Source organism: Cyprinodon variegatus, unplaced genomic scaffold (assembly GCF_000732505.1).
Source record: "Cyprinodon variegatus isolate N-32 unplaced genomic scaffold, C_variegatus-1.0 Scaffold363, whole genome shotgun sequence".
Taxonomy (NCBI): Eukaryota; Metazoa; Chordata; class Actinopteri; order Cyprinodontiformes; family Cyprinodontidae; genus Cyprinodon; species Cyprinodon variegatus.
The window spans coordinates 655,426-670,138 of NW_015150816.1; the positions used below are offsets into that span (position 1 = coordinate 655,426).

A 14,713-nucleotide genomic window follows, 5' to 3' on the forward strand; every position below is an offset into this window, starting at 1 on the left:
GATGTATCTTGGCTTCTTTCAAGCTCTATCAATAAAACTGGTGCTTTGATTCTGATAGAATCTTTGATTAATTGGTGTTATATCTGTAGTTGAAGAACACTTAGTTCCCATTAGAGTAGCAGTTTCCAACTCTGGTTCTTAGATCTAATGTCTCTTATATGTTAGACATAAAGCATCTTGTTCTTATTTTTGGCAGCGGTGGCTCTTATTCAAAGGAGGCTGACAGAAAAAAGGGTTAAGTTTATTTAAACACCTTGTCTAGAACTTCGTACAAAGATCACACTCTGTGGCCTCCACTCCCTCAGACATAAAGCAATTTAGAGACAATTGCATTTACTTGTACATCTCCTTTTGAACTTATACGCATTACCTTCAAACTAACAATCATTCCTCAATATGTTTAGACTTGTAATCATTTTGCGTTCCATAAACTCAGTCAGCTTAGGGTTTTTTTTAAGTCCAAGACCCTGGACTTTCTATTTCAACAAATTTGCTCATCAGAAATCTGCAGATAATCTGAGTGTAAACGTCACAGAAAATAAATAACCTTGAAAAAACAATTTTATTTCTTACAGTTACATCACAGAGTCACCTGTGCTGTGAGTAAAAACCTGTCAGATTCAGGCTGGCAAATCCCGAGATAAACAAAGCTTCCAGCTACATTCTCATTATTTTCTCCTGCAGGCAGAGTAAACTCTGCGTTGTTTGTTGCTGAGTCTCTACACAGGCTGATTTACAGGAGGCCTTGTTAAACATGCTTTCACAAAACACTCTCCTCTTTCATTCCTCACTTCTTTTCTTCTCTTGCCTGCGAGATGGATATAAAACAAATCCTTGTACGCCACTGAATGTGCACAGATGAATGACGGTTTGAAGTCAGCTTTCTGAATGTCTGCTTGATGGGAGACTTCTACACCTGCTTTCTATAAATATAAGCCGTATATTCCCTGCAAACCCAGATGTTGCCATTATTGCAACAAGTAAAAACATAAGGGCAGACTTTTAATTTCAAGATTTGAAGGATCTTAGAAAAATTGACATCTGAATGGATCACCTGCAGTTGCCTCAAGTGCCGATTTATCTCCATTAAGTTCCTAACGGGATCAGGCAGCCTTTAATTCCCAGGTGGCTCTGCAGACTGCTGCCTCGGAGACAAAGAGTGCTCTGAGCTTTGCCTCTGGGGAAATCTCATGATAATAACTTTCTTCCTATTATTACTACAGAGATATGAATCCATTCAGAAGGGAAGCAGTAACATTTACTGCCTGGACTCCTCTGCAAATACCAACAGGGTGGGGCTGAGACCCTCTCTAGGGAACAATTTAGTCTGTAAATGATTTCTGATTGGATGTTTTGAGCAGATGTGTTCTGAGAGATAAACAGCGGTTATACGTTAATGATAAAATAATGACACTGCAAATCTGAACAAGTTTAGAATGCTCCAAACATTTCTCCTTGCAGATGTCATCAAAACTTGTGAGTTATGCATATACATGTTCCGAGTTACACTTAGAAATCCCTGCTTAGTGGAGACGTGATCATGGTGCTCTGGTTTTGCAGAATTATGCAAACAAAATTTTTCTATTTGTCATGTTCCAACTATAAACCTCAGTGTATTGTCTTAAGAATATATATGAGAGACCAGCAGAAGCAAAATGTTATTATTCAAGCAGAAACTGGTGTGGGACAGACTGTCAGTCAGTGGTTAACAGAACCAATGAACCAGTGGTTGCAGTCGGTCGATCTTTTAAGGATTCATCTCTTTACACATCCAGAGTTTGATGTTCTCACCTTAAATCCTGTCAGATGTGAAAATTATTTGTTCAAGTTCCAAACAGATTTTTCATGTTTTGTTTTTTAATCTGTTTCAGAAAAATGATGGAGCTATGATTCAATAGTGCCTCTTTCATGGATTCCAGCTTTCTGCTTTTAGGACTTCAACGGCCAACAACAATGACACCTAGTGGTGTCATTATGATCACGATGAAAGAAGTAGTGAGGGTCTGCTGGGAATGTCTGTTTGATATTCGATCTGTTCCAGGAGCATGTTGGACTGCGCCTGGGCTTCCCTCTGTCACTGATCGTATTCATAACCTCTATGAACAAGATTTCTAGGCTCAGCCAAGTACTGCAGGTCTGGTTTGGGGATCTCATCACTGCTTTTTGCAGATGATGGGATTCTGATGGCTACCTTCTGCCAAGACCTACAGCATGCACTGGGGCGGTTCCTAGTCTAGTGTCAAACAGCTCGGATGAGAATCTGCTACTCCAAGTCCGAGGCCATTATTCTTAAAAAAGGTGAAAATAGGTGGCTTGACCCCCTCAGGTTGTGAAAGAGTTTCTACATCAAGTGGAGAAGTTTAAGTATGTTGGGGTCCTGTTCACGAGGGAGGGGGAGACTGGAGCAGGTGATTAATAGACGGATCGATGTGGCTGCTGCTATAATGCAGAAACTGATCGGTCTGATGTCGTTTAAAGAGAAAAAAGGCAAAACTCTCAATTTGCAACTCTCTGTCTTTGCTCTTACCTATGGTCATGAAATCTGGATTAAAAACAAAGCCACAATAAACCTGATACCACGGACTGAAATTAGCTTTTTTGGCTGAGCTTGGTCCTATGGAAGGGTCTTGGAGTAGAGCTACAATTCCTTTTTTTAACATCAATATTTGTACTAAAATATTGTCATGATTTGTGGACATTGTTAAAGATAGGCTCAATGATAATTATCCTAATAACATAAAGATCGAAAGAGAAGCGTGTTCTCCCTGTAATTCAGTGAATGGGTGGAGTCAGAGTGAAAAAATATGCCAGAAGGGGTCGCTCCAGTGGTTGGAAGTTGGCTGCCATTTATGTGACGTTTGACTGGGAAGGGCCATTTTGAATGGCTGCTACCGTACATTTCTATTAGGAAACAAGTTTATAGGTGACAATGTTAAATCAGGACATCACAAACCCCCCACCAAAAAGAAAAAACCCCTTAAAGCAAGCAGCCTGCTCCAAATACATCTATTGTTAGAATGGTTACCATTACTACTGTATGATGTATGAATAGTAAGTGAATCCTAAGCGGAGCTGCCAATATGCTACTACATTGGTGGCCTTTGGGCATCACAATTACGAGCACGGCTTTGAAATGGAAAGGCTTTCCATTTTTAGAGGCGAATATGACATTTACATTTTTACAATCAGTTATAGGGCTGATTCTGTTTGGAAATTGGCTCCTTCATTCCAATTGTGATTGGACGTATTTAAGCACATTTTAAGGGAATTTTATATTTCTGAGCACCCTGTGGTTGTGGCTGTAATGTGTATGTCTCAGGGTGACTGTTAAATAACCGACCTGTCAATCAGCGTTTGTCATGGTGTTTTTATGGGATCTGACCCACATGCAGAAAACCACTCAGAGAAACTAGAGTAAAAGTTTAACAGGTTTATTAGAAGTCCAAAATGGGTACGATTCAGGTGAACTCAGAGAGCTGGTGAACTGGAAGTTATGCAGAGAAAGGTTTCTTCCCAGAATCCAGCCAGTGTGGGTTTTTTCCAGAGGGGCTCGTTGGACGGCGGACAGGTTTTAGTTAGGTTTGTTCCTGAGGAGCAATGGAGTGGACTGCCACTTAGATTTCCAGGAGTATTTGAACGGGGCGTGTGGAGATAAATCCCATGCTCAGTGTGAAGCTCAGACAAATCCTTCCAGGGGGGAGAAGGCCAAAAAATCCAGTATGCAGGATGACTTCCTGCCAAAAGACTAAAACAACGTTAGAAACAAAGAGTGTTAGACTCAGCTAAACTCAACTTGGCTAGAGTACCCAAAACTGGCAAACACTCTGGCGTTGAGGTAGTGACAGTCCGCCGCTCAAATACTTCTCAGTGATGAGCCAACTAGCCACAGGTGTGCAGGAGGACCAACGGGGACAGGGCACCACCTGGTGGTGGGGGGAGAGAAGAACACCAAAAAAACCCAACCCACACAAACTGGATTCCTAACAGCGCTTACCAAAAAAGGCTTAGTTAGATGTTGAACTGGCACAGAGACGCATGGTTCCTTCATGTCCCTATTTGATAAACCAGAAGATTATTCATCCATCTCCATGTACCAGCATTTCTGAACACCCTCCCCCTCGTGATTCACTCAGGGCCGCCTGTACAGCCCATTTAAGATGTTTGTCTGCCGTTAAATGACTTGACAATGACATTCCTGTCCATCTCTTGGAGGCTGCTGAGCAGGAAATGCATAGGATAAATGAATATATGAAATAACAGCAGTAATAACAGCAATAACCACAGCAGTCATTAGATCCAGGTGTCCTAAAGCAAGGACACATCTAGAACATGCAGTGCAGTGGGCCCCTTCACACCTTGTCCACCTGATTAATCATCTCATTTGAGTCGTTTGATTTTTTTTATGTTTCACCACCTTTTTTTCTGATAGAATCAAAGGCTACGTTCACACTGCAGCCTGAAGTGACCCAATTCCGATTTTTTTGCCCATATGTGACCTGTATCTGATCTTTTTATGACAGTCTGAACGACACAGAACGGATTTTTTCAAATGCGACCCAGGCCACTTGGATATGTGGTCCTGAATCCGATACGTATCTGATCTTTTCAAATGCGACCTGTGTCTGTACGGCCAGGTCGCATTCATCCGACCTACACGTCATTGATACTTGACAAATGTTACTAAACGTTACTAATCTGCGTCCTACTAAGCGGAGGCGGGAAAAACTAACAACCATGGCGGAAGATAACACAGAGAGCAGTCAATGGAGAGAAAGTGAGGTTGCTGACTTAATTCATATTTGGAAAGATAGCTCGATTCAGACCAAACTCGAAGGGTCTTACCGGAACCGGGGGAGGGTCTTTCTTTTTGATCTTCTAAAAAGATTTCGTTCGTAATGTGCCTGCTCCTGTTGGAGAAGAACTTAAAGAACGCAATATACGCTGCGGTATTACGAGTCATGTTTACTTCCGCAAACACTGAGGACGCTTGCTACATGTGACGTCATCGCGTCCTTGAGTGCGCATGCGGGACACTTCGGTTGAACGCTTTCAGTTCACACAGTAGATCACATACAAGTCGCATATACTTGGAAGTGTGAACAGACACGCAAAAAAATCAGATTTCACGAAAAAATCGGAATTGAGCATTAAGGCCTGCAGTGTGAACGTAGCCAAAATGTCCCCTTAAGAATAAATATAGCTTTTACTGTATGCTCCTCAGCGCACAGACAGGGACCAGTTTCCATGACCTAAACTGAGAAATGTTTACAGGTTACATCCATTAGGCTTTTCCCCTAATTTTTTGTGTCACGATGCTGTTAGAGGATAAATGTGGTTCAGTTTCATCATTTAGGTTTAAACCATTAAAGCTCAAATGAGCCAGACAGGAAGTCAGACAGTCAGATATTTCATAATAAGAGCATGCTTATCTGGTGAGTTAATGAAGAATATAATCAGTTTGAATGGTGGTACAGGATAGAGCTGGTTGGTAGACCCAATTCCTAAGCAGTGGAATAAATGAAAACATAAACCTCTATGATGATCATATAAACAATACTATGCACATAAGATGAACTTTATTATCTTATTCAAAGTGATTCAGGAGCGACGTCAACTAAAGGTGTACCTTTAGCAAAATATTGTCAGGAAGGATGTATAAGCAGAAAAACATGATGAATTACTGCAAATAAAATGTGGTAAAATGCAACAATCTAAAGCAGATAAAATAATAAACACACAGAAGATGTGTGCTGCCATTTCCCCTCTGCCAGTTGATTGCTGCAGTAAGTGCTCGTTACATTCCAGGATAGCGCTGAAAGCCGAGGGAATGATGTGTTTATCTGCTCGTTTTTGCCAGATTAAACCGCTGTGTCAGAAACAGATGAAGTATTATAATAACCAGAATGGGTAGCAAACATAATTACGTACCATTGATTGATGGGAGTGCTTTATTTTAGATCATATTTTTATATAGCATTAAATCTTCTGATATAAAAGGTAGCTGAAAACTGAAGAAAACCTGAGGGGTTTCTCCTAATCCAGCCTCTCAGCAGAGTTTGCTGCCTGAACCTGCAGGTCACTAAGATTCTGAACAAGGAATGAAAGCAAATTCAATCCATCAGGATTTCTGCTTTTCTCAACATTTCTTACTTAAATTATTATCAATTTTCTTGTTAAAGAAGAGACAGAGGAGGTAAAACGATGACAGGTGTTGCTGATTAGCTGTGGAGCTCCTTCTTCACACAGTTGAAAGGATTTAATTACTGCATATTTACAGAGAAAAAAATCCACTTCTGAAAACTGTAATCCAGTTTACTCCTCTAATCCTCTTACTGTGTGTAAAAAAACCCCATGATGATGTTAGACCAGGTGAGAACCTAAAGCTGGATCAGAAGCAACATTAAAATGCAGTTTTCAGCCTCAGTTTGGATGAGTTCTGGATGTTTTCAGCTGTTTTTAGGGCAGTTTTATTAAACCTCTTTGGTTTTTTATTTGCCACTTGGTGTCACAATGTGGTGGAGGTAGTGATGGGTCCAGCAACACCGATGCATCAGTGCATGTGTCGAGCTCTAACACATAAGCTAAAGATGTATGACGCTGCAAATGTTCTTTTGATAAAGATATTGATTAAATGTTATGCAGATTTAATTTAAAACTAAAAAGCCTCACTAGTAAAGCAATCCATTGTCTTAAACCATAGTAGAGTCAATAACGCTTGGAGAAATGTCCTGTGCTGTCATTACAACCACCAACGTAAGCCAACAAACATTTTTCATTGAAACCAAAGTAAGTGGCTTAGAAATGCTCCCTGTTGCTCCCGGGTACTGATAGATGGCGTTACATATATCAGCGTTACCACAGCTTTTTTTCGTTATTTATTTAGCTTGTTTTTTTGTGAGCTGGGACTTTGTTAAATCCTGGAGCGCTTTACAGAGACGGCTGCTTAGACGATCCATAAAAAGTGGACAAATGCAAAACACAGGGTGAGGAACAATTGTTGCTTTTCTGTAAAAGTCACTGATATTTGCTTTTAGCATTCTTATTGGCATATATGATTTGTATTTAAAGGTTCATCTTAAAGGTGCAGAACACAGAATCTTAAGGACTGGACGAACCCTGGTCTATGGTTTCATCAGATGTTTATAATGCTGTCTGCTTCAGATTTAAAGCAGACACTGATTCTTTTGGCTGTGGTGGCTGATACTAAGTCCTACTGCAAAATCAAAGCAGCTTCTCCATAAAGCATTTTAACAAAAGCCAGCATGATTTGCACTAAAGTTCTATGGTTATTGTGTCGGACTGTGAAAGCTCCAGACTTGGGACTTTTTGTGGAGGGAAAAACTCTGCAAACATGGGTTTGATAGATGCAAAATAGAAGATAGAAGCATGAAATTGTGCAAATTGTGCAATAAAAAGAAACACAGCTATTAAAAAAAATTGGGATAAAAAATATTTATTTTAATCTCATCTGTTTACCTCCATCACTGCCATGTTATTTTCAGAATTAATGCATGATTGAAAAAAAAGTATTACAGTAATTTGCTATTCTTTTGTTTATTTAATGGAAATTCCTCAACTGTAAAACGTTGCTTTTTCGATTAAGCAGAATATTGAGACATTTGTAATGGAAATAGAAATTAAATAATGATGGAAAGTCATAAAGTCAGTCATAAAAACAGACCAGGTCTTCGCAGTACTTTGGGACTATTCACTATGAATGTTTTCATTTATTTTCTTTAGAATCAAGTTTTGCAGGAAAGGAACCGCTTCCCCTAAGATCTCATTGGATCCTGTTTCTTTTGAAGCCAGAAATACACAGAAAAGCACTTCAATGTGACCTATGTTTGATGATTTAAGCTAATATTTTTCATGCTTCAGAAAACTCAGTCTGACAGTAGAGTCCTCTCAAAGGGCTGTAACATCAGCCCAAAGCCACTGAATCTGTTTTGGCTTATTTCTGGTCATCGGTTTCATCATCGGGCCGTCAGAGAAAGCTTTCTGCAGGAGGATCCTGGAGAACATCCAGGAAGGACGTTTTTTCACTTCTTTCAGCGGAAAAAATCTTTTAAAATTATTCCATTTCAGCTATTTGTTTCTCTGTTTTCTCTTTTATTACTGAAATAACATTGATTTTATCAACAAAGCTAATATATTTTAGAAGGAATTAGCTGCACCAGGCTTAATTTGCTGAAACTTTTCTCTAAATCAACTACTTTCAAATATTTTTCTATTGAAAAAAAAAAAGGGGGAGAGGGGGGATTGGTAGCCTAGCAGTTAGGGCATAAAGAGTGGAATTCTCAGGTTATAGTTTGAGCCCCATTACCACAAACTGCCACTCTGGCTCTCTGAGCAAAGACCCTTAATCCCACGCTGCTCTCCGGGTCCCGCACATTGGCAGCCCACTGCTCCCCAAAGGGAATGGGTTAAATGCAGAGAGTTAATTTCTCCAGTGTGAGATATATAAATTTTATTTAAAATTAATTACATACAGGCTCAAATATTTATGAACAATGTAGTATTTTGTTATTCCAAACATTTTTTGTGATGTACCTGCACCAAAACAGACATACCGCCTTTACCATGCTTAACAGTTAAATATGGTAATTCTTGGTTTCAAAACCCAAAATTTGCTTCTTCTCGTCTTCGCTAAACAGCTCAAAACTTGTCCTGTTCCAGCACAAAGCAACTCTCTACCACAATCTATTTCAATTATCCATCTGGACACCAACAGAAATTTGAGGCTAATAATAATAATAAAAAATGTTTTAATGTCTCTTTGGGATCATCGTTCCACCAAACTGTGCTGAGATTTTAGTTATTTGACTGAAAATGCCTTCTTAGATCAGTTGGATCAGTTATCTCCTACCATGAACTAACCGATCAACCAAATCAGAGAATTCAAGCTGGACTAGAACAAGGAGCAGCCCAAAGAGACAAGCCAAGCATCTTCTATAGATCTATACCAGAACACTGCACTAGTTGGTAGACACGGTAGTGGCAGTATTCTAACAGGACAACAAAGGAAAACAATGGTTCCAATAAGTTATTTGAAAGCCAAAGTAAATTTTGTGTTCGTTTTCATCCTAAACTTCTACAAACATCTAACCTGAACTTCATATTTGCTTTTTCAGATGGAGACGAGGAAGCGCCTGGCCAAGATTGTGCTTGTTTTTGTGGGCCTGTTTGCGTTGTGTTGGTTTCCCAACCACGTGCTCTACATGTACCGCTCCTTTCACTACCACCAGATGGACCTGTCCCTGGCTCATCTCATCATCACCTTGGTGGCCAGAGTCCTCAGCTTCTCCTCCTCTTGTGTCAATCCCTTCGCTCTCTACCTGCTCAGCGAGAGCTTCCGCCGCCACTTTAACAGGTCAGTGTTTACTGTCACAAACATTACCTAGTAGAGAGAAATGCTAAAGTACTCAGTTTTAACATTCTTCCAGAGACACGGGACCCGTAAATGTCGCAGTGTAGTGAAGATATTCGATATGCGATACTCAGAATGAACATGTACTCAAATAGAAGAGTTCTAAATCAATCATTTTACAGTAGGTGAGATTTCAGGGAGCCTCTAGTTGGACCTTTTATTTTATTCAAGGTATTTTGCTCGCCTTTTCACAAACTAACATTAATTTCTAATAATGTTGGAGGAAACATTATCAAGGAGTGAAACACAAAGTATCGTAAAGGTTTGCTGTCTTAAGATCTAAAGTTACGACAAACTGCTGAATAACATTTTACACTCTGTCTTGATACTGTTTTGTTTTGAAGAAAAATCACAAACATTAAATAAAAGGCAGCTTAACGCTTGAAGGAAAATTGAAATGTAAGCATTTAATGTAAGAAACTGGTTTATATGTCCTTGCTTGCGTATTATTAGTTTTTTTTTTTAAGCTTTTTTTGTGCTCACTTTATAGTGAATAAAGTCCTTCATTTAACAACATTATAATCCATTACTTTAAATAGAATTTAACACTGAAATAAAATGAGGCGTTTATGCATCTATGTTATACATTGAATTATGAATAAAAATATAAATAATAGAACATTTTCCATTTTAAAATCTAAATTGTTTTTGAAGTCTAAAATACAAATCTTTCAGTTTGTTATATAGACAATTTCCTGACTCACTTTTTTATATAAAACCATTTTTTCCCTTTCTTTTTTCTGTCTTAATGTTGGCAGTGGGCTTTAGGCTGCCCTGCAAGGCTTTAAACCTAGGTTTAACCAGAGACTAAGCCATTCTCAAGCACATATCAAGTTGCTCATTTTGAGCCTGGATCCATATTTATTTTTCATTCTGTTCATGGTGGAGAATCCTGCTTCACAGCAGCAGGTTGAGCCAAACATCCTCTAAATGTGCAGGGTCATCTTTGAGCACGCCATTTCACTTTTCTTTCACCAGTTCACCGCAGTTCCTCTAGCAGTCCACACTTTCTCTGCTCTCTTTTTCTCATCGTATTCTCCTTCTTTCCCATCGTCTAAAAGTGGCAACAGCAGAAACCCAGACTGACAGCTCATTGAATAATTTGGATCACGTGCAACATTCCGTAATTTATAAATGTTTTAAATCAGGTTGGGTCCAAATTAGCAAACAGGTGTGTCCGGATCCGGAACCTGGTCCGTTAATCCATGACCTCTGTCCTACACCATTAGACTCCTCTGGCCAGATGGATCCAGTTGTTTACGTTTTTAAAATAAAACCTGATGTTTCTATGTCAAGCTTTTGATACTCTTCCATTGCCAGGTGTTGGTAGGTTTAAAATGTTTTTCCAGTTCTTAGAAGACAGCAGGAGCCCCTTTGGTGTGATTTTCTGCTTTCTTAGCCCACAGACTTCAAGGTTGGACATGCTTTCCATTCAGTGATGGTTTCCTTCATGCTTTGGTTGCAATAAGGTGTTCCTTAAGCTTTTGTTTTGCATTTTAATCATTTAAATCCAGCCACCCTTACATCTTTGGACTAAATATGGCAGCGTAATTGAACTATTCTGATACAGACTCTTTTTTTTTTTATAAAGTTAATAGCTGGTTTGTATGAAAAGTAAAACATCCAGTCCAGCCCATTTGACATTAACGCCCATGACTTGTTCAAAGTCATTTAAATCTCTTTTCTCTTCCCTTCAAATGCTCCGTTAGAATTTCAGCAAGTCAATTTCACCCTCACATGAATACCTAAATGTCCTATAGGCTGATAAAGTGGCTGATGATGAGGGCATTTCAGACTTCTTTTCCTCAGGATCAAAGTATTCTTCCATAGTGAGAAAGATTCACTTTTTAGATTTAGAAAGGACAAATCTGATGTAGTCAGTTATTATTTAGATGGACTCCTGATGGTTTTCTTGCCACTTAATGTAAATCTGTGCAACCTGTTGACAGCAGTGGATGAAAACAGCCTCAGCTTCTTCTCAGACAGGCAACTGTTCTGTGTTTTAGGGGTTTTGGTACCATGTGCACATGCAATGTTAAATTCCAATTTTAGATTAATCAAAAGTTTCCTCAAGGTGGAATATTTGAGTACCAGAAGCAATTGTCATGAAGTATTCCTGGCATTTTCTAAAGCTTCATTCAAGGGCTTCCACTCACACTAGACATCCTGAAGGCTATTATTTCTTTGCTTTGGGACATTGATGTTACAGAATAGCACTGTGGCCAGAGGACAGATGCTTTGTTTCACCTCAGATGTATAGCTAAGAAAAAACCTAAAAAGTGAAAATATGCAGTAGCAGAGGTGGCTCTAGTCAGGCACAGGCAGGGGCCTGTACGCCTCTAGGACCAGTCTTGGCCCATTTTATGGCCCCTGTACTGAAAACACACTCAACAAAATTGATGCAATTAGCAGATATTAGAAAAAATATGAATAATACCTTTTTAGATCTGTTTTTGCAGTGTAACTGTCAGGGTTTCTGTTATGTTTTTCTTTAGAGTATCCAGTCTTGCTTTACTCCTTGTTTTCTAGTGTTAGTGTTTAGTTTTCCTTTCTCCTTGTTTTATAGTTCTAGTAGTTTAATTATTATTTTGTTGTTATTTCCAGTCTTCCAGCTTTCCATTTGTTGCCCTCTGCTGCCCTCTTGTGTTCTCCTTCTTCCCTAGCTCTTTCCCTGTCTTGTTCTGTGCCCACCTGCTCCCAGTTTCCTCCTTCCAGTTTCTAGCCCTCTCTTTGTCTCAGTCTCCTTTAAAAAGCCCTCTTCAGTTCCTTTTTGCTGGGTCCTCGTCAAATATGCTCCAACTCCTTCTCTCTGTGCCTTCCTCCTCATGATTGTTATTCCCCTGATATCTCCATGGTTTCTGGTACGTTTTGACTAGTTTTCATGTTTTTATTTTCATGTTTTTATTTTTGGATTTTTGGACTCCTGTTTGTTTGGACTTTGTTTTGTTTTTGGATTTTTGGATAACCTGCCACTGTTTTCTGTTAATTCATTATTAAATCCACAAGAGATTCACCTCTGCCTCCCTGCCTCTGCTTTTGGGTCAACTAACCATAGCCAAATCGTGACAGTAACTTGATCAATCTAGTTTGATGAAAGAAGAGACTTTTACTGATTTATATCGGGCCAATTTACTATTTTGGCTGGCCAATTTACTTTAACCATTATTTAAAAATTGCAAGCAGTTTTAGCTTCACCTGTACTGACTTTTTGATCCAAAGTGAGCAACTTGGGCTTTGTGGATCATTTATAATACTAAACACTCTTGTCCTAGGTTTTGTTTTTTTTGTGTGTTTTTGTGTTATCCTTTAGTTCTATGACCCCCCCCCCCAAAAAAAAAAAAAAAAAAAAAAAAAAAAACGCCCCATCCTGCCCCCTGGTAAATTTCTTCTAGAAAAAACCACTGTGCAGTAGAAAAGCAACAAACTGTTCTATAGATATTTAAAAATCTGGTTTATTAATTGTCACACATCAGTTTCTGTGCCTTATTCTAACCTGGTTGCATTGTCCTGTTGCTTTTGTGTATTTTAATTTATATCTATATTTAAATGGTTGTGTTAATGCATATCTGATTTGTATTCCATCTTCCTGTTCTGTTTTTATGTTTTAATCTGCAGTTAAAAAATAGGATTTTGAGTCACTCTGGTGCCCCTTTATTCATAGTATAGAACAAAGCAACAGCAACAACAGGCATTTATAGTAAGCAGGATTACAAAAGTCAAATAAAAAAGTTTATGAAAACAGAATAAACAAAAATATTGTATAATAAGAAATCAAATTGTTAACATTAATACTGTAAAGTTAGTAAACATTTATAGAATCTCCAACTGTTGAAGGTTGATTTAAAAAGGGATATTTTAGAATAAGTGTCATAAGTGAGCAAAAAAAAAAAGAAAATAGAAGCAGTATGGAAACACCTATTGAGCTTATTGGGAGCAGCGATGGTTATGACGTCTTACAGCTGCTTGTAGGAAGGATCTGCTCTAACGCTCCTTTGTGCATTTAGGATGCAGCATTCTGTCACTAAAGCAACAGCCGTATACTCAGGTCATACTGTAGAAATAACCTTCCTTAATTCTAAATGCAGGGCATTTAATTGGCCATCTTGCCAAACTGCGATTTAACAGTAGAGAATGTATTTAGTTTGTCATTTTACTGCTTTTGTTTTATTTCAATAAAGCTCATGGGTTTTTTTTTAATTCAGCAGGATTTTGAAAAATAAAGACTTCCATTCACTCTTAAAAGATCATACAAAAAATTTGCTTAAATCACTCAGTTCTTAAACTTCATAATTACTTTTGCTTTGTACCTTTGATTTATTATTGCTTCTTTTTCTTCTCCAGTCAGCTGCGATGCGGACGAGGTGCCCGTCCTGAACGCCAACCCAGCTACATGCACAGCACCTCTCACATCCGCCTCACATCCATCAAGAAGACCGTGCCCACCGCCGTGGTTGTGGCTCCAGCAGCAAACGGCAACCCCAATAAACAGGAAGTGGCTCTTTGAAGAGGGGAACCTTCCAGGATGCTCTGCTGAGAGACTCCGCTCCAGTTTAAAAGAGGGGTCCTGGGACAGTAACCCAGTGGATGGGTGGGGATAAAAGTCCTCAGATGTTGCACCAGTCGGGTGAATCATGTCATCGCTTTAAGTCATGAGCATCTTAAACAAACAAAACAAGAAGTGCCTCTTTGGAACAAAACAAGAGCAGAAAACAGTGAGGATGTGCTACGACTCCCCAGCTTACAGAATATCAGTGGACAACTGGAGGCAGTAGAAATGCTTTAGAAACAACTATTACATGAACATGTCCAGAAGGTTTGCTGTTGATGCTCTGATTTGGAGATCTGCCTGTGCTTTGTCTGCTGATAGAAGTGGCTGCATCCAAAGAGAATTGTTAAAATGGTGGAAGGTCTAACCTGTGACTTCCTGGACGCCTCTGCAGCCTCTTCTGAAGAATTTAAATCACACGAGGCTCGCTTAGGCAGGCTGGAGGGTACGTTCTTTGCACATGTGGCCCTTTTCCCTTAAAACCTAATCAGCATGGATTGGATCTACTTGCATTTTTGGCTTCTCCATCAGTGAATATGTGGTCCTTGCAGGAGAGAAAAAAAAAAAAAATCACAGCCTTTCCTTAATAACTGGTGCAAATATCTGCTACTGTTGTTCAGGTCCATTGAGGTTATATTTTGCCAGAGTGTCTTAAAGAATGGTTTATCTCTTGATAAAAGGCATTTTAATGTAAGATTACCTCAAAAAGATAACATCAGAGGTAATTTGGGTTTGATTGG

The 14,713-nt window shown here is 39.1% G+C and overlaps 1 protein-coding gene across 1 annotated transcript in view; it reads left to right on the plus strand.

Annotated features, from left to right (window-relative positions):
* nmbr (neuromedin B receptor) overlaps nucleotides 1–14,508 on the plus strand; it is an 82,489-nt gene extending 67,981 nt beyond the window's left edge. Inside the window, exons 4-5 of the mRNA XM_015386301.1 lie at nucleotides 9,132–9,370; nucleotides 13,769–14,508. Of these exons, the coding sequence (XP_015241787.1) occupies nucleotides 9,132–9,370; nucleotides 13,769–13,931 (402 nt within the window). The 3' untranslated portion in view covers nucleotides 13,932–14,508. The remainder of the gene's footprint in view (nucleotides 1–9,131; nucleotides 9,371–13,768) is intronic.
* The last annotated feature ends 205 nt before the right edge of the window (nucleotides 14,509–14,713 follow it).